Source organism: Corythoichthys intestinalis, chromosome 7 (genome assembly GCF_030265065.1).
Source record: "Corythoichthys intestinalis isolate RoL2023-P3 chromosome 7, ASM3026506v1, whole genome shotgun sequence".
NCBI classification, from domain to species: Eukaryota; Metazoa; Chordata; class Actinopteri; order Syngnathiformes; family Syngnathidae; genus Corythoichthys; species Corythoichthys intestinalis.
The window spans coordinates 15,761,924-15,781,958 of record NC_080401.1 but is presented as its reverse complement, the minus strand read 5'-3'; the positions used below and the strand labels follow the sequence as shown (position 1 = coordinate 15,781,958).

Here is a 20,035-nt window from a genome sequence, read left to right as displayed (position 1 = left end):
GGCAGGTAGTGGGGTACACCCTGAACTGCTTGTCAGTCCATCGCAGGGAACATGTAGACAAAATCCATTCACACACACTCACGCCTATGGACAATTCAGATTTATCAATCAGTCTACTTTGTAATTGGCTGGCAAGCAGGGTGTACCCCACATACTGCCCGGAGTGACCTGCGATAGGCTCCAGCAACCCCTGTGAGGATAAGCTGGTCAGGTGATGAATAAATCAGCTACCGGGCATGTTTCTGTGATGTGATAGGAACCCAAAGTACCCAAAGCAACCCCACACAGGCATTGGAGAACAGGCAAGCTCATTAGCTGGAGTCGATCTCAAAACAGTGAGGCGGACGTACTAACCACACTTTCACCATGTTTCTCGGGGTATTGAGTATTTTTTGTTATTTAAAAAACCTTAGCCCACATTTTATATATACAGTGGGGCAAATAAGTATTTAGTCAATCACTAATTGTGCAAGTTCTCCCACTTGAAAATATTAGAGAGGCCTGTAATTGTCAACATGAGTAAACCTCAACCAAGAGACACAGAAAGTGTAAAAAAAAAAGAAAAAAAAAAGAAAATCACATTGTTTGATTTATAAAGAATTTATCTGCAAATCATGGTGGAAAATAAGTATTTGGTCAATACCAAAAGTTCATCTCAATACTTTGTTATGTACTCTTTGTTGGCAATAACGGAGGCCAAACGTTTTCTGTAACTCTTCACAAGCTTTTCACACACTGTTGCTGGTATTTTGGCCCATTCCTCCATGCAGATCTCCTCTAGAGCAGTGATGTTTTGGGGCTGTCGTTGGGCAACACGGACTTTCAACTCCCTCCACAGATTTTCTATGGGGTTGAGATCTGGAGACTGGCTAGGCCACTCCAGGATCTTGAAATGCTTCTTACGAAGCCACTCCTTTGTTGCCCTGGCTGTGTGTTTGGGATCATTGTCATGCTGAAAGACCCAGCCACGTCTCATCTTCATGCTGATGGAAGGAGATTTTCACTCAAAATCTCTCAATACATGGCCCTTTTCATTCTTTCCTTTACACAAATCAGTCATCCTGGTCCCTTTGCAGAAAAACGGCCCCAAAGCATGATGTTTCCACCCCCATGCTTCACAGTGGTTATGGTGTTCTTCGGATGCAATTCAGTATTCTTTCTCCTCCAAACACGAGAACCTGTATTTCTACCAAAAAGTTCTATTTTGGTTTCATCTGACCATAACACATTCTCCCGGTCCTCTTCTGGATCATCCAAATGCTCTCTACCGAACCGCAGCCGGGCCTGGACGTGTACTGGCTTCAGCAGGGGAACACGTTTGGCAGTGCAGGATTTGAGTCCCTGGCGGCGCATTGTGTTACTGATAGTAGTCTTTGTTACTGTGGTCCCAGCTCTCTGTAGGTCATTCACTAGGTCCCCCCGTTTGGTTCTGGGATTTTTGCTCACCGTTCTTGTTATCATTTTGACGCCACGGGGTGAGATCTTGCATGGAGCCCCAGATCGAGGGAGATGATCATTGGTCTTGTATATCTTCCATTTGCTAATAATTGCTCCCACAGTTGATTTCTTTACACCAAGCGTTTTACCTATTGCAGATTCAGTTTTCCCAGCCTGGTGCAGGTCTACAACTTTGTCTTTGGTGTCCTTCGACAGCTCTTTGGTCTTAGCCATAGTGGAGTTTGGAGTGTGACTGACTGAGTTGTGGACAGGTGTCTTTTATACCGATAATGAGTTAAAACAGGTGCCTTTGATACAGGTAACGAGTGGAGCTTCGTTAGACCTCGTTAGAAGTTAGACCTCTTTGACAGCCAGAAATCTTGTTTGTTTGTAGGTGACCAAATACTTATTTTCCACTCTAATTTGGAAATAAATTCTTTAAAAATCAAACAATGTGATTTTCTGTTTTTTTTTTTGCTTCTCCACATTCTGTTTCTCATGGTTGAGGTTTACCCATGTTGACAATTACAGGCCTCTCTAATCTTTTCAAGTAGGAGAACTTGCACAGTTGTTGATTGACTAAATACTTATTTGCCCCACTGTATATATTTTCATTACTAACCCTTTATGAATCACTCATTGAACTTACTGGCTGCCAGTGACGGTGCTCGGCATTCAATTAATTTTGGATTGGGGTCAAAAATGGATTTGACATTTAGCACTGTCAATGGAATTGAAACACCAGCATTCGCCTCCCTGTCCTCCCTGAAACAAACATGGGGCGTCTATTGTTATCTATTGCAGGAAATGTGTTAATATTAAAAATTCATTGTAATTGTAATGTTTTTTTCCTCAACATCCATTTTAAATTGAATTTTGAAAGAAATGAATACTTTCTTATGTAGATTTTAATATTATTATTTCTCTTCTATATAGAAAACAAATGACCATTTTTACCAAAAATATCCCACAGACCCCTTAGGGGTTATGGAATGTTTATTTTGATGGACAACGAACAACGAAAAAGTGAGGCTAATGACAGGTAAATAATTATTGCAAGTAAATATGAACATGAATATTAATTCACACCAACTGAGCAAAGTCTGCTGCTGGTAAAGGTATAGGAGCACAGGGGCTTTTTTAAAAAAAAAAAATTTTTTTAAATGAAAACAAAACACCAAATATGTTATCTCTTCATGAAGTATTGTGAAAAACCTGGCACAATGATCAGAATTTATGGGTAAAACAGACAAAAAAAGAACATGCACAAAAAAAGAACATGAACTTTTACCGAATGGTATGTCCCAGTGTAGGTGGAGGAGAGCTGGCCCATTTGCATTGTTGCAGCTAGTAGGAGCCTACAATATATAAAAAAAATAGCATCAAGACGGAACCACCCAAACATGAAATGTGTTGTATTCTCGGAGCGTCAACATCTAAACGGCCCCATAGTTTGACTGCTTATATTATAGTGGGAAACGATTTACTTATGGATTGTATTGACTCTTGTAGCAAGTCGGTCCTGGCGCCTATTAGCTAGTTCTGGTAAATTAGCCTAGCTGAGAATCCAACGCTAATAAAAGCAATTCAGAGAACAGTCACAATACACTTACCGAAGTGGGTCGTGAAGTGGAAGCTGCTGTTGCTGTAGCTGTGGGAAAATTATGAATGGCTGTCTATAGTCTCCGCTAAATTTGACTCGCCCGACATATGTTCTTTCAGCCCACCTTCGCAGACCGTGAGAAACGCTGGATTTTTGCAGTTGAAGTTAGAAAAGTCAACCTTGCTCTCCAGTCCAGTCCAACAGATACCCCTCGTAGCTATTCTTAGTAACTTTACTGGGCTCCTGTACGTAAAAGTGACACAAAAAACACAAAATACTCTAGTTTCTCCTACATGTGTATTTTTCCTAGATATTGTTATTATCACAATGACTCATGTCCAAGAAGAGCTGACTGCCACTGTTGAGTAGATTTGATTCATTTTCAAGAAAGGTGAACAAACAGTCTGAGCTGCTGCAGCTTTTATTGTCTTGCTTCCGGTCTCCAGTCATGTGAATTTGCATATTAGGCTGAACATTTATTTTCAACCTTTTCCAGGTTTAAAATTTAAATTTAGTATTTAGGATACATATTTATGATTTACATTTAGAATATGGATTTAAGATTTATATTTAAAATATACATTTAAGATTTACATTTATAGATATTTAAATTTAAATCATAAATTTAAGATTTACATTTAAAATATACGTTTAATATTTAGATATAACAAATTTAGGATATTCATTTAGTATATATATTTAAAATATATATTCACGATATAAATTTAACATTTACATGTATATTATTTAGTTCTAGATTTACACATTTAGGTCCAATACTTATTATTTAAAAATAAATATTTAAGTTGCTAAACAATGTCGTAAATGTGCAAAAAAAAGTGACTCAAAATTTCACACCGCATTTTAAACACTGTGTGGCGCTAAATGTGAGAAAATGTCGTAATTTTCAGCATGTTCTGCTTTACAAACAGCGCCCCATATAGCATCGCGTTTGCTACAGCGTCACAACAAACACTCTTTTCTCTCAGTGTTTCTGGCTTTTCTCGCGTCCTTCAACCAACGTAGTAACGCGCATTGTCTCGTTGCTGAAACGGTGACAAAATCCGAACAGAGAAAAAAAAAGTAATGCACAAAAAACGTACAGATTTTGAATGTACGGTGTACACATTTAGAAATCAGTGCTCACTTGTGCAAATTGCCCTAAAACCGTACAACTTGACAGGTATGCCTGCCTTAATTTTAGTAACATCAGGAGGGGATGTTCAGCACTCCAGCTATCATAAGTAAATATGCAGCCGAAATTCTTTTTGAATATAGCGATTTTGCATTAGGTCATGGATAAATTTTTTAAACCTTTCCTTTTCCAATTGCGTGGAATAGCATCACTGTCTGTCCCAGTTTGGATTAAATTATAACCAACAGGCATATTGCATGACTGTTCACATTCATTGATGAATTCAGCTTCTTTTGAATCCATACAGCACATTGGTTACAATTTTGTTTCCATTAGAACAAATTTTTTGCATGAATGTCAATCAAGCAAAGCTGATGTCACTGTGGCGGTTCAGAGGTTTTAACTTTTTTTTTTAAACTTATTATTATTATTCATACTCGGAACTTGCAAAACGAACACAGAAAATTTGTAATTCATTGTGGTTTTTGTATTTTAATAAATGGCGATTTTGGTCCTGCTGAGTTACTCTGTTCTTTCTCTGCCTTGAGTATCGGCAATCCCTACTCCCCACTGTATTGCAAGCAGAACCAAGATGCATTCTTGAATCTGAATCATAACATTTTGACTGTCTACAGTAATACAGACCAATCAATTAGAAATTGTTAAATGTGCAGAATAAATGGCTCCTGTGTTTACGGTAATTTCCTTCATGTATGATTTTGTTAGTTATTCGTGTTTCTGCTAGTTCTCACTGTCCTTTCATATTTTGGGAGATCGCAGAATTCTGCACCAGTGATATTAATTTGGAGAATTTATAAAAATATTAAACATTTTAGGAATGACAGTTAATAAACACAGTGATGGTGATTCCCGGGTACAGTACAACCAATTTCCTTTTAATATATTAAATAAACTAATAAGATTGGACCAGAATAAATGGTTAATCTTTTATTTTAGAAGAATAAGGTATCTTGAACATTCTTAAAGCACAGAAACTCCTTTTCTAAGTGCTTGTACAAAACCGCAAAATCAGCATGATGAAATCAATCAGCAACTTCTTAAGGTTTGCAAAGTGTCTACAGACTTCCCTGATTCAAATCTAACTCCCAAACCATAGATGTATTTCATATATAGCAGTTAAATTTGTCTAAAAAAATTGACCTTTTCTAATTTAGAAGCAGTGACAAGAGATGACGTCACAATATCCATTGCCGTTCAGACAAGTGTCACTCAAACTTGATTCCCTGTGCAAGAGGAAGATCCTTGCTGTAGTTGATGGTGCAGGTTGAGCGCCTCATGTACTGCTTCCAGGAGTCACTTCCAGACTCTCTGCCTCCTCCTGTGTGTTTCTCTCCGCCAAATGCCCCTCCGATTTCAGCACCACTCGTTGGTATGTTGACATTCACGATGCCACAGTCAGATCCTTTAGGCCCGAGCCAGCGAAAAATCCGTCCCAGATCTTTGGTAAAGATGCTGCTGGATAGGCCCTGCTTCACCTCGTTGTTCCAGGCAAATGCCTCTTCCTCAGTTTTGAATTTGAGGACATAGAGGATGGGGACAAAGGTTTCAGTGTGGACAACTGAAGCGTCGTGAGCCAGCCCAGTGATGATGGTGGGCTCAACATAATTTCCAGGACGATCCATCACTTTTCCTCCACAGACGACAGTACCACCTTGCTGCTTGGCTTTTTCAATTGCAGACAAATACTGTTCCACAGCTTGTTTGGTGTGCAGAGGCCCATACAAGGTGCTGGGATCCCAGGGATCTCCAATGCGGACTTGCTTATAGGCCTTGGTGATCCTCTCAATCACTGTGTCATGGACACTCTCATGCAGCATTAGCCTTCTCGTGGTGGTGCAGCGTTGGCCTGCAGTTCCAACAGATGCAAACACTGCGGAGGGCACAACCAGACTAAGATCGGCATCCTCAAACACAATGATGGCATTGTTCCCGCCAAGCTCCAGCAGCTTCCGACCAAACCTTTCCTGGACCATTGTGCCTACCATCTTGCCAACGTGGGTGCTACCGGTGAAAGACAACAGATCTACTCGTTCATCTTTGGCCATGGCTGTGCCAATATCAGCCCCTCCACAGGTCATGGAGCAGATGGCACCTGGCAGGTTGTTCTGCTCCAGCACCTCAGCTACAATCTTTGTAACAGCCACACTTGTTAGAGGTGTAGTTGGTGCTCCTTTCCACAGGCAGACATTGCCACAGGTGAGAGCGAGGGCATTGTTCCAGCCATAGACTGCCACAGGGAAGTTGAAGGCGGTGATGATGCCAACAAGACCAACTGGGTTCCACTGTTCGATCAGGGCGTGGCCTGGCCTTTCTGAAGGGAGGACGGGCCCACCAATCATTCTCGAAAGACCAACAGCATAATCACAGACATCAACATATTCCTGAACTTCTCCCACACCTTCAACATAAATTTTTCCCATTTCTAGTGACACCAAGCTCCCAAGAACTTTGATTTTCTTTCTCAGGCCATCTCCAATCTGCCTGACAATCTCCCCTCTTTTCGGAGCCGGAATATCAGCCCACATCTTCCAGGCTTCCTTTGTCTTGCATACAGTTTCTTCATACTCTTTCATCGTGGCCTGGGTTACTCTGGCAATTGGCTCGTTGTTGGCGGGGCAGTAAGAGGTGATAACCTCTCCACTGCCTCCCCAGCTGCCATTGTAAACCCCGGGATTGTCCTCTGAAAGACCCAACTCCTTCAGCCAAGCATATTTGGGCTGGCTAATAAGAAGACTCGACATGGCTGCTGATTGGTGAACAGATGGCAGTTTATTATTCAAGAGGAGCCTGCTGTGTCGGGCAATAGTCAGGTTGAGGCAGTGCTGCATGAGTGCTGCAAACAAACAAACAAAAAATGCTTACACATGTAATTTATAAACAACCACAAAACGTGGACAAATTGCACAACAATGATAATACGGTTATGATGTACAACTTGCACTGGAACCAGGATTTTATGTGCAAATTAAATTTGTTTTGAGGTGGGGGTGCCTCTGTGTCCACCACATAATTTCAGGTCACTTCTGATTTGCGAGCATCATGAAAACCTGTTAACAGATTTGCACAAGTTGAGTGACATTCCCAAATGCAACTGCAATATTTAATAGAAAGTATTCAGAGGTCGCTCCTAAAAACAGCAAAGAAGATGTGCTGATTTCCATTTCCCAAATGGGTATAAGTAGGCCTGCACAATATATCGTTTGAACATCGCCATCGCAATGTGCGCATGCGCAATAGTCCTGTCGCAGGACGTGTGATTGTTTTTTTTTTCTTTAAATGCAAACTTTAGTTTTAGATTAAACGGTATAATATGAATACAAGAGATGTACCGATCGCTTACTGTATTTTTGCACCCGAGTCACTCGATTTTGAGAATCTGCCGATACAGTCCTAATCCGATACCGAAAGTTTTTTTTCCATTTTGTTTTGATGCTCACGCTGCCGAGAACAGCCTCTCACTTACACAATGAATGAGTTGCTACAGCACACTTGATTACTGTGGACTAATCTTAATGATGATTTACATCAAGACACATTTGTGCTTTTGATCATAGAGCTACAGAGGCGTCTCTGGCCAGATCAAAGATACAGACTTGTCAATCACTGTTAACTGTAAGTACCAAACGTCAACTGCACTAGTGACCAAGAAAAACAGTTTGGTCGAACGGCTTAGCAGGAGGGAGGGTGAGAGGCTGTACGAGCATGACGCAGAAAAAAAAAATTTAAATTAAAAAACCTGATCCTTTTCACCGGACTCTGATCCTCTGAAAAATAGCAAGGTCATTTTTTATGAATACAATGTGGTCACAGTTATCCACCAGTCTTCCCAAACAAAGCTATTCAAGTCATCTGGTGAAAATTCTAGTTTTAATATTGCAATATACTGTATGTTCCAATATATCGCAAGCCCCCAAAAAGTCGCAATATCAGTATTGTGTCAGTGTCCAATTACTCACATAGAGGGGAGAGCAGGGCTCTGTCAGATGCGCTGCATGCACGAAGACTCGCTTGAGGCTGGGAATGTCATCCGATGGCGTTCATTTGTCTATTGTCTTAGTGATTGCATGTATAATAAACTTTGAACACATGACTAGTTTAATTTTGTCACTTTCCCATCCGCTCAAGGTCAACTGGTGATAGTTTTGTCTACTAAATACACTGTATTGCAAAAGTGTGCACACCGTGATCGTGTAGAACTAAAGTGAATCAAACAAACATGAAATATGACCGTACGAGAGCCAATCTAATTCGATCGGATGGAATACTAGTAGATCAAATGCTGGCGGTTAGCAGAAAGTTGGCACCCTGCCTCCTCTCTTCCTACCTCAAATGAACTTTCCAGGTAGTATTAATTAGGTGACAGAGGCACACCCACTCCATACACACAAACGCGCACACACACATTAACCCTTTGCACACCAAAACAAGTAGTGCTCAAATTCCTGCCTCTAACAATCAGTCCCCCCACCCCACCCCACCCCACCCCACCCCAATATCGTTCAGGCCTAGTTAGAAGCACCACCCATTCCTAGGTTTTAACCAGAAAAGCAATTTACCGTTATATGGGAACAGCTCTTGTAATGGATCAATTGTTCATAGTGTTTTCTTATGTGTGCGTACGGCAATAAATGACAATTTTCATGATATAGAACAATCCAGATAGACTGCAAGTGTTAATTCTTCCACTATTTCGTGTTTCTTGCAATAACATGCAATACAAAATGATATATTAGTTGTAGGCTTACATTTAATATCTTACGAGCATTCTATCCAATTTGTTACCACATGAAAACTTGTTGCATGTGCACATTTGCCGCCAAATTGTACATCAAAAGTGCAAATCTGAACTTCTGGATTTCAAACTCAAAATTGTGCGACCTCGTGACACTAGTCTATTTTGTTCTCCCAAAGTCAGTGTCATGGTCGCCCAGATCCGTGACACGTTCTCGAATCGACCGTGGCTCAAGGTCTTGAGTTAAATGCCGACTGACTGAATTTATTGTGCAACTATGACGTTGCTACTCGATTCGTTTCCCAATCAATTTCAAAGAGTTTTTTTCAGATAGGAAAATGAGGTCTGCATTCTACTTACTTTGCTGTGTGATACGCAGGGCCACGTCCACTGTCGAGCATGGAGCTAATATTGCGGTCCCCTGATTTACTCGTCACCACGCCCTCGTCGCTGTATCGCTTTCTGATTGGACGGCTGCTCTGACGCGAAATTAGCGCCCGTTTAGCTACGGTTCTGTGCTAACTCCCGCAGCTCCTTTGTTGTGATTCTGCCATAATAACCCATATTATCACACAAACGCGCGATTGTGCACATTTCGAAGATGAGCGGTGGAGTGTACGGGGGCGGTGAGTGGCTTTTAAATGACCTCTGAAAGGAATCGGTTTCTTGTGTTTTCCCTCTGCGTCGCTTTTCATAGCTAGCTGAACTAGCCATGCTACAGGTTAGCCGTGTGATTGGAATATGATTATTGTTTTTCACAGCTTTTGTTTATTTATTCGGCCAACCATGACCGTTGTATTTACACATACGTCGGAACGCCAAGGCTCATATTTTGGAGCAGTTGCACTCTTTTGTGCTGCCCTTAAATTGTTACTTTCATAGCGCAATGAAATGAATGAAAGTGGGCAGGACTTAGAATCATGTGTTTGTGTTGCATAGAATAGTTATTAATTGAGGGAGTTACTGAAATAGATGGACAAACTAATGCAACTTTTTTCAGTCTTTTAATGAGGAAGATCACAAACATAGTCTATTAAAAACCCGGATATCTTTGTTTATTGCCATGTATTGTACTCCAAGTGTTCCACGCTGCTTCTCTTTATTTTTTTTGGTAAACTGGGAAGCTGTTTGTCTTTTCTCTTTATGTAAAATTATAATGTTGGTCTAAATAATACTGTGAAGATTGGATACATTGTTTTATTAACATTCTAGTAGATTATCTAACACTGGCGTTTTGGTATTGTACTGATACCAACTGCACCCCTTTTGAAAAGTTGCATTTGCAATACTTCTTGGCTAATCATTTCTTTTTTTTATTAAACTGTGACTCGCCGGTTGGTACTTGAATATCATGCAGGCCACATGAGTGATAATAGATTCAGTGCCTATCTCAGCAACTGTGTGAATTCTTTGTACAGTATCTTTTTTGTCACAAAATTGACTCGCTGCCAGTCCCGGGCATGGTGGACTCTTTTATTTATTTATTTAATTTAAAAAAATCACAGTAAGATTTGTTTCTGTGTGTGCACGTTAACACATTGTTGAGAATTTTTGTAGCACAGTGAGCAATAGGAAATGTTGATTCTAAGAAGAAACTGTAGTTTTGTGTTGTATTTTCTCCAGATGAGGTGGGAGCTCTGGTGTTCGACATTGGCTCATACACAGTGAGAGCTGGCTACGCAGGAGAAGACTGTCCCAAAGTAAGAATATCTCGAATTATCTGACTCAATGTGCCCCCCCCCCCCTTTCTTCACCTTCTCTCTTGTGGTATACTGATGATGACAGGAAATGAGGTCTGTCACCCAGGAGACACACAGCATATATCAAGCTGAGATCATTGTGGACGACTTGCGTGTTTCTGTTTTGTGTAAATATTCATCGTATTTATCCTATAGTCAATACAGATGGTCTACCAATTGCTATAAATTCAATTTAAAAAAAATATTAAAATGACTCTCAAAATGACACTCAGTTACAGGGTAGGCTTGGAAGATGACACACGGCGGTCAATCTGATCACCTCAAGTAATAATAAAGAAATAAATATAAAGGGTTGAACCGTTTGGATAATAATTATTTGGGGGGTAATATTTTTACTAAACAGCAATAAAGTGTGTAATGTGCTTCACAAATATTATTTTTTGCTTTTGCTTCATATTTCGACCCGAAAACAGGAATTTAAAAAATGGGAAAACTGTATTGTTAAAGAATGCAAGTACAAAGATAATGCGATTTGTATATGTTTAAAAAAAAAAAAAAAGCTCCAGCACCTCCGCGACCCTCGTGAGGAATAAGCGGCATGGAAAATGAATGAATGAATATGTCAGTGCTCACTGTTGATTATACAGAATACAAAAGCAGTGTTGTTTTTGGCAGCCCTTTTAATTTTTGTCTTAGTCTTTTGGACAAAAATACTTATTACTCTTAGTCATATTTTAGTCATTTCAAAATGTGTTCGTCTTTGTTTTCCAAGAGTTTAAGATGACACTAACCACGCTAAATGCTAATAATACTAACGCAAACGCTATGCTAACTCTACAAGTTACATTTAGTGTGTGATGATCACTCAGCACAGACCTTTAAAGGCTAAAGCAACATGGCATATATAGCCAAGATAAGAAAACAAAACTTATTAAGCAGCCCCTGACATTTGTTTCACAAAAAACAATTTTGGAGGACAGTGATGAGTAAGCGTGTATGGAGGGTGGGTGGGGAGCAGCACGTGTGTGACATGACCAAACACTGGTACGATGCATGCTAACTACACGTACGGTCGGAAAATGTCACATAACTTGAACTTATGACGGAAACTTTGTTTTGGTCTCCTAAGACACGTTTTTAGTTCGTTATCGTTGACGAAAACACTGTACAAAAGTGATAGAATGTGGCATTTATGGGCTGTGCACAAAAAGTTAGTATTACTGTCAGTGAACTGAAATCTTGGAAAACTAAAGGTGTGTATGCCCTCCAAAGGCTGACTTCCCCACAGTGATTGGCGTGACACTTGACCGTGATGATGGCACCACCCCGATGGAGACAGATGGCGACAAAAGCAAGCAGAGCGGTACCACTTACTACATCGACACCAACCAGCTTAGGGTTCCGCGGGAGAGTATGGAGGTCATGTCTCCCCTCAAGAATGGCATGAGTGAGTATTTGTGTGGTACCTTTTTACCGTCCAAAGTACAGAATAAACCCCAGAGCTGGAAGTGAATTATTACTGCTAGCCTTAATGATTACTGCAAGCCTACCCAGTTCAAATGGACTGGATGTGTATCACTGTTCATAGACGCACGATATGACGTAAATCCAGATAAACTCTGCCAGTAAAGCCACTTATAGCGCACACTAATGTAAAGTATGCTTGCTCCTTGTATGCGGCTCATTAGAACCCATGGAGATTAGATTATTTCCAGGCCATTGTGACACCAATTTTAATTGCAGCAGAGCGGCAGTGTGGCACCACAGCCTCCTTGAGAGACCTGGCCTGGAACATTGGTGCTCGCTGCTCAAATTACAATCTAAAAAAACTCGTCATTGCTCTATTTTTCACGTCGAAACTGAGTCAGTGGTGTTGATGAATGAATTCTGGTTTTTAAAACTTTGACACACAAAAGCAAAAAAAAAATGTTGAGTGCATCTAGAGAATGGTATCGTCCTTATTCTCCAGAAAGTAATTTTATTATTACTATTGACATTGTACTGTAGTTCTATATACTAATGCATAGCATATGAAACGATTCTACCTTTCAGTGATTTACTTGATCAAGGTTATATTCAGATGTGATGCAGAAGTTAAAAGTCACCTGTTCATCCATTTTTTTCCTTAAGAATAAAATTTATTGTTTGTAATAAACTTTTTTAATGCCCTTATCACAGTTGAAGACTGGGACAGTTTTCAAGCCATTTTGGATCATACCTACAGGATGCACTTCAAGTCAGAACCTAGCCTGCATCCAGTACTAATGTCAGAAGCATCAGTGAGTTACTCTTTTTACAAGATGGAACTCTGAGTTCATCTTCTTTGTCTCATGTCAAATGTTTTATGTCTGCAGTGGAACACACGGGCAAAACGAGAAAAACTCACTGAACTGATGTTTGAGCACTACAACATTCCTGCCTTCTTTCTCTGCAAATCAGCTGTGTTATCTGCGTATCCTTTATGCACTCGCCTGCTTCCGTTTTACAATGCTGTTCCATTATGTGTACAACACTGCAAAAAAAAAAAAAAAAAAAAAAGTCCTACCAAGAATTTGATGTTTATTTTACAGTAAAAAAAAAAAAAAAAAAAAAGGATACATTTCCCTTAAAAAAAGTATCATTTCAATAACATTAAGACTTATTTTGAGACCATTTTTACTTGTTCAATATTTTTTAGGCTTCCTCGCATATTCCAAATAACATGTTAGGTTCATCAAATACCCAGAAGTCAGCTGGGGCTCATCGGCAACCCTAATCTAAACAAGTGTTCTATAAAATTGATATTTCATATGTGTTTCATACATCTGTTGTTATGATTCCTTTACCCGAAGAAGCTTCGCTAATGGGCGGTCTACAGGCTTAGTCCTGGACAGCGGAGCCACACACACCACAGCCATCCCGGTGCATGATGGCTACGTCCTGCAGCAAGGTAACTTTACCAGCTTTCAATTTCTGATTCTATGGTTACCATTACACCTGATCACTGAAAGCTTTTGTAAAGGTTTTCTTAAAAATATTAAAGGAAAATGAGTTTTGGCTGATCACCGAATTGTATTGGTTTTTAAATGTCTTTGTAAGTCCTGCTGGAAGTATATTCTATCTGAAACTTTTATTTTCTCTGACAAGGTATCGTCAAGTCACCCCTGGCTGGAGACTTCATGAGCATGCAGTGTCGAGAACTTTTCCAAGAGTTAAATGTTGAAATAATTCCTCCTTACATGATTGCTTCAAAGGTAATTCCCCTTTATCATTCATATTGAGAGTGTTGTATTTGAATACCAGTAATTGTAATTATCATCTTGCTCATTCAACAATATTTTATGCAAGTTTTATTTTGCTGAAGTCCTATCAGTGACATTGAGCCTGTATTGTTTAACAAACTGTCTTTTTGTCACTTGAATTTTATTCTAATATTTTTCAAGTAGGATCTCATGTCACTATTTCTCATTAGGATGCAGTGCGAGAGGGTTCGCCGGCCAGCTGGAAGAAGAAGGAAAAACTACCTCAAGTCACCCGCTCGTGGCACAACTACATGTGCAATGTCAGTATCAGCGTCTAGTCATGGCAATACATAGGTGTACTCTGCAATTTATAGTTAAACAACATGTCTCCTCTTGTAATTACAGTGTGTCATCCAAGACTTTCAGGCATCTGTGTTGCAGGTGTCCGACTCACCGTATGACGAACAGTAAGAGAATATAATCTTTCGCCATCCATCCCATAAATCTTTCCCGCATTGACGTTTTTGCCAAAGATAGCTTTTCTCGGATTGTTGTGATTATGCTGTTCTATAATTGCCCATTAAGATCAATTATTGTTATTTACCTGTGACTGAATATTCGCAATTTGCGATTCACCATTTTTGTGGGGCCTTTCTTCTGTTAGTGTTTTGTGTTCAGGTCAAGGCACTATTTAACATTTAGAAAAAATACTTTGCTGCCATCTTGTGGCATGTATATGCTACTATCAAGTGTATTGGGGAAGCATAATTACAAGCATTTTCAATTTGCTCTACAAATAACATTGTTTAGTGCAGGGATGCTCATTGGTTTTTTGCTGCAAGATCTACTTTTCAAGGAGACAACCTCCCGCAATCTACCTTAACCTACCTTTTTTTTTTTGATGCCACGAGCTACCCACACTAGCGTTACGATCGACTGGTCAATCGCGATCTACTTAATGGGCACCCCTTCTTTCGTGTCACAGTCTGTGATTGTTGTGATTGAAGGTGTAACTTTAAGTGGTGTTTATTTTTCCAAGTGGACAATAATGTTCAGAGGCCGCAATTTTAATGATCTAATCATAGCGTGACAAACTGAAAAAATTGTGAAAAACGTCTTTGGCAGTTTTTTGTGCTAAATCCACGTTTAAAAATATTCAGTTGACGCGGCATGCCCTTTTCTGCTTTTAGGGTTGCTGCCCAGATGCCCACGGTGCACTATGAGCTACCCAACGGCTACAACTGTGACTTTGGGGCAGAGAGGTTAAAAATACCTGAGGGCCTTTTTGACCCATCTAATGCCAAGGTATGATTTGCCTCATTTAACATACGGACCATCTTCTGAACATTGATGAATACCACGCAGCACATATCCCACTGTGAAAGTTTTGTTTGGGTGTACAGAACTTACTCTATAATGTTGCACTATCAGGGTTTGTCTGGAAACACAATGTTGGGAGTGGGCCACGTGGTGACAACCAGCGTGGGAATGTGCGACATCGACATTCGACCGGTGAATATTGACCAGTCTTGTTGTTTGATAAAGGTTTGAGTTGGAAATCACTTTCTGAAGCAGATTTTTGACTTGTGTGTCAGGGTCTATATGGCAGCGTAGTGGTGACGGGAGGAAATACACTGATTCAGGGCTTCACTGACCGCCTAAACAGAGAACTCTCCCAGAAAACGCCACCGGTGTGTGCTCAATTTCTGTTTTCTTTTATTTTTAAAATAAGTGATTTCAGTCAAATAATAAATTAAACCCCCCTCCCCCCACACACACACTTTCAGAGCATGCGACTGAAGTTGATAGCCAACAATACCACCGTGGAGCGAAGGTTCAGTGCATGGATCGGAGGCTCCATCCTAGCATCACTTGTAAGGAGACTTGGTGTGTGCTGCATTTGTTGTCTAAGTAGACAAGCCAAACGATTTTCTTGTTTTCAGGGTACCTTCCAGCAAATGTGGATATCCAAACAGGAGTATGAGGAAGGAGGAAAACAGTGCGTTGACAGAAAGTGCCCTTGATTTGACACTTGACTGACCCCTAACCTCAAAATATGACAAACCACCCGATAAAATTCATTTTGTATTTTTTTTTTTTAAAGTTTGTGTGTGTGTAGCAATATTCACATTTACAATTTTGTCTATCACTTTAAGTGACATTAAATGTCTTTGCCATAATTTGTGTGAATTATCTTTAACAATGGTTTTTTTTCGTCAGTCAAGCTTACAAAAAATGTAAAGGTTGGCTGCCTCTGTGCATAAATGCACTTAAAACATGCGTCTTAACTTTTAGAGGCAGCATTTGCTGTGTGCTCAAGAATTTGCATATAACATAACACCTCGTCCATATTAACACACTTGCATTCCAAGCCTGTAAAATGAGCTTGTCAATACTGGACAACATTGTACAGTTGAGAAAACGTGTAAACACGGTACATTTCTGTGCCCTTTTGTTGTTTCTGTTCACAACACATTCCGTTATAATAAAGATGCACAAAAGATAAACATTTACTTTTTGAAAATAATTTCATCTAAATGAACAGACTTGTGGAAACAATACATTGACCAGTTTCGCATCCATCTTTTATTGCTGAAAAGTATTTAGAGCAAGTCACTCAGCGTTTAATGTAGTCTAGTGACATTGGTTGTGTTGACTTTGTTCGACCACCAGTTGACCAGTACACTAAAGCACCAAATCTTCAAATCTCAAGGAAAGCCTAAAGTCATATTTGAGAAAGGACTCTTTGTTTACTGTTCACTGGCTCCACATTATTGTGAAATACTCTTGGAAATGCATTAAAAAAAAAAAAGATTTTATGTAAAGTTTATCATACATAATCACGTAAATGTATATCTTTATGGTCACTCAACAGATTCAACCCATCTACAATGACCATGACTTGTTCAGTACAACATGATTGAGGTTTTTATGTAGCAGGAACCTTCATCTGGGGGAACTTTTCTTTAAGTACAGCCAGCTTTTTCCTCTCCATGTTTGCTTTCCGGTATTTAGCCCGAATGAACTTCTCAATGCGCAACCTAACGTAAAGCAGCAGAGAGATTCATCGTAAAAGTACAGCTTTTAAAACAAGGATAAATGCTGCTTGTGTAAAGTGTCTTACCTGATGTGCGGTTCAACAAATGCGGGCGTGTAAAACTTCTTTCGCTTGTAGTGTTTATTCATATACCAGGGAATGGCATACTCTTTGAATCGATACCTGGAGAAGAAAATAAAATAGTTTACCCGTGTGAAGGAACAAGAAAAAATTCTCGTTAAAAAATGTGTTGATTTTAGTCATGCTGCTTTTCCAGGGAGTGACAAAGCCCTTCTGTGAAGATAATCTAACTGAATCCTCCTAAAAAAAATTGTCACTTAATAGATGGCAAACAACTTTTTTTGATTGCACAAAGTGATGGTCTGATTAAATAAAGCTGCGCTGCTCATTTTAATAAAATCGCCCAACATCAAGAAGCTACCAGATTCTGTGTCAAAGTATATAGTTCATGCCAAAATTGAAAGCTGACAACAAAGTAACATATAACATGCATTTTTTTGGTCTTGCAACATAAGTTTGTATACATTTTGTATTTTTTTGTTTGTATACTATACATTAGGTGCTATATTAGTGTGGCTACATAGCTAAACTAATTATCATCAATTAATCTATTCTCTGTCCCGCTGATAGTCATATAGACAAAGGATTATGTATATCGTTAAGTACATTTTTCACACTATAATATACCAGTATATTATAACAACACGGACCAATTTTCTTATTTACAAGCTCTCACCAATAAGCATAACCAAACACGTTCCTCCTCCAGGCCCCTGGTCTTCCCTTCTCCTGGCCTGTTTGGAGCAAACGCAGCGAATTCTCTCTCTCTGCCACAATCGTGTCCAGCCTAGTCATTGATCGCTGAACCTAGTCGGGTTAAGAGAAACCATTTAAAAAACAAAACAAAACATGCCTGTTTCAATGACTTAGGCCTTGTGCACACAGTGCATCAAGAAAAATATTTACCACCATGTTTATAGGAAAAATATTATCCACACCCTTAACCAAGCATAACTGCGATTTTATGCATGTTTCACGATGGTGCTAGACCTTTTACATTGTTTGACTTGTTATACACCTTGAGTTCAGAGCGATGTGTGCCACCCAGTAAAATACGGGTTAATCTTTTGCGCCAAAGTGGCAGGAGTGAATTTTTTCTTCCAGGTTTGAGTCCTACTGTTGACACCTAAACCTTTTTAAAACAATTTATTGCAGCAGATCAGAAAAAGCAAGTAAGCCATTTTCTTTCACGTCTTTATAACTTCGACAAACGGTTGAACACGGTGAAGCAGTGACAAGTCGGAGAGAGTGAGAACTAATATTATTGAAAGGAGAATATACTTAAGACATGCAACGGCAAAGATAATAGAACCGTCCTTCACATCGTCCTTTGTGTTCTCGAATGCTGAGTAGCATCTAGTATTTAAAAAACAAGAAAAAGAAGCACGTGGACGAGCAGTGGCATCAAAACCATTGCGAATTCAAGCGTACGGTCTCTGAATATAAACACTGGTTGGGTATATGATGCATGAACATATTTAGTTGCAGGAAGTGACGTTTTGACTAAAAAAAAATAATAATAATGACACAAGACGACTAATCAAACGCAGATTCCGCAAATCTTCACTTTGGTCGGAGGTTTTTCAAACCTGCCCAAAATGTGCATTTATGTGTGGATGATAGGCCAAACTGTAGAAAAAGTTCTACTTTTTGCAGAATACCTTGCTACGCATGGACAAGGCCTAAATCTGTTCATTTTGAGGAAGTCAACCGAGTGTAACACCAACCTTGCGTAGCCTCTCTGGGCTCGGCATCTGAACTCTTTGCCTTTTTGCTTCCTGCTCCAGAGTGAGCAGCATGTTTCTTTCTTTCAGTAGCACATACCTAACGTAAGATAAGTTTCAAACACAGCCCAAAAGATGCAGAAGAACAAAATGAAATTATACGCAATGCTACCAGAGTTTGTGCAAATCCTCATTGCTCTTCGTTCTCAGTTGTTTGCCAGTCCATGGTGCACCTGCGATATAATAATGCAAAATGAAAACAAAACAAACAACAACAACAACAAAAAACAACATCAGTACAGAGATGAGAAATGGAAACATGTCACAATTGGTTCACCATGTAAATATATGAGTTATTTCTCTTTTACCTGATTTCACAGTGCTCTCTCCCCAGTTCTCTGGGAAGTCAAAGAACTCATCCAGGCCCCTTTTGTGGACACTTGTGTGCAAGGCGCTCCACTGAACCAGAGATATGTTACGACTGTACTCGCACTGGGTAACAAGCAGTGAGTTTTTCCTGTTGGTGGGTAAAGCATATTTAGTCATCATTCTAATGCGTACAGATAACCTATGATTGATCTTAAATTGTTGGTGTAGGCACTGCTTCGTTGAAAAATGCCAACAATGCTACAATCATACCATGAAAAACAAGAACAGATGGTTTTATCTAAGTTTTTACCTTATTGTTACTCATTGTAACCTGTCGGTGTGTCTTGAGGTCGCAATAAATCTCGCGTTAGCGCTAAGCTAAAGATGAACGGGCCCGAATTTGTGTATTTTGATAGGGTTCTTACCTCCAAAGATAAGGGCTGGTATGTGTCACACTAGTAGCACACCGTTGAATATTTAACTGCGAAGATATTCGACAAATATTCTGCAACTTTTTGCAAAGACTCAAGATGAGTCCTGCTGAGGAGGACGCAGCCATCTTTAGATTGCTGTCATCATAGATACATATATATAAAACTAGATGTCTATAGGCGCAGTAAGCGGCGTAAGTAACTGGCAGCCATCTTGTAAAAGAGGACTTTTCTTGCCAGTGTGAGTAGATTGTGTAACTACACCGGGCGTAAGGTGAATGATTTTCTCCACTAAAATACTCTTTTAACTCACTGAATTCTTGGCGGATTTGAAAACAGCCTGGTTTATAACAAACTGCATTAACGTGGCTATGACTCAGGTTGGCTGTGTATATTTTTTGATGTTACATATTTTTTAGTTGTGCAATTAATTCACTCCATCGTAGATTTTTATACATTAAAGCTGTTTCAAAATTGATTGAAAATTAAGAAATCAAAGTATAGGTTTCATTGAACGCAATGCTGTTTAGCGTATGGCCCCGAC

General features: G+C 39.6%; 3 protein-coding genes across 3 annotated transcripts; 1 reads left to right on the top strand and 2 right to left on the bottom strand.

The window, feature by feature from the left end:
* Window positions 1–3,751: 3,751 nt before the first annotated feature.
* aldh7a1 (aldehyde dehydrogenase 7 family, member A1) lies at window positions 3,752–9,413 on the bottom strand. Its single transcript, XM_057841648.1, has 2 exons — window positions 9,289–9,413; window positions 3,752–7,029 (listed from the first exon to the last, which is right to left on the bottom strand). The coding sequence occupies exon 2, from the start codon at window positions 7,022–7,024 to the stop codon at window positions 5,402–5,404; it is 1,623 nt and encodes a 540-aa protein (XP_057697631.1). The 5' UTR covers window positions 7,025–7,029; window positions 9,289–9,413; the 3' UTR covers window positions 3,752–5,401.
* On the top strand, window positions 9,396–17,366 carry actl6a (actin-like 6A). The gene is made up of 14 exons (XM_057841649.1): window positions 9,396–9,554; window positions 10,552–10,628; window positions 11,901–12,075; window positions 12,807–12,907; window positions 12,983–13,080; window positions 13,463–13,557; window positions 13,755–13,861; window positions 14,080–14,169; window positions 14,255–14,316; window positions 15,040–15,154; window positions 15,281–15,361; window positions 15,445–15,540; window positions 15,637–15,723; window positions 15,793–17,366. Exons 1-14 carry the CDS (start codon window positions 9,530–9,532, stop codon window positions 15,871–15,873), a joined length of 1,290 nt encoding a protein of 429 aa, XP_057697632.1. The 5' UTR covers window positions 9,396–9,529; the 3' UTR covers window positions 15,874–17,366.
* On the bottom strand, window positions 16,413–19,642 carry mrpl47 (mitochondrial ribosomal protein L47). Its single transcript, XM_057841650.1, has 7 exons — window positions 19,486–19,642; window positions 19,060–19,208; window positions 18,864–18,924; window positions 18,695–18,791; window positions 17,644–17,774; window positions 16,974–17,069; window positions 16,413–16,890 (listed from the first exon to the last, which is right to left on the bottom strand). The coding sequence occupies exons 1-7, from the start codon at window positions 19,617–19,619 to the stop codon at window positions 16,779–16,781; spliced, it is 780 nt and encodes a 259-aa protein (XP_057697633.1). The 5' UTR covers window positions 19,620–19,642; the 3' UTR covers window positions 16,413–16,778.
* Window positions 19,643–20,035: the final 393 nt, after the last annotated feature.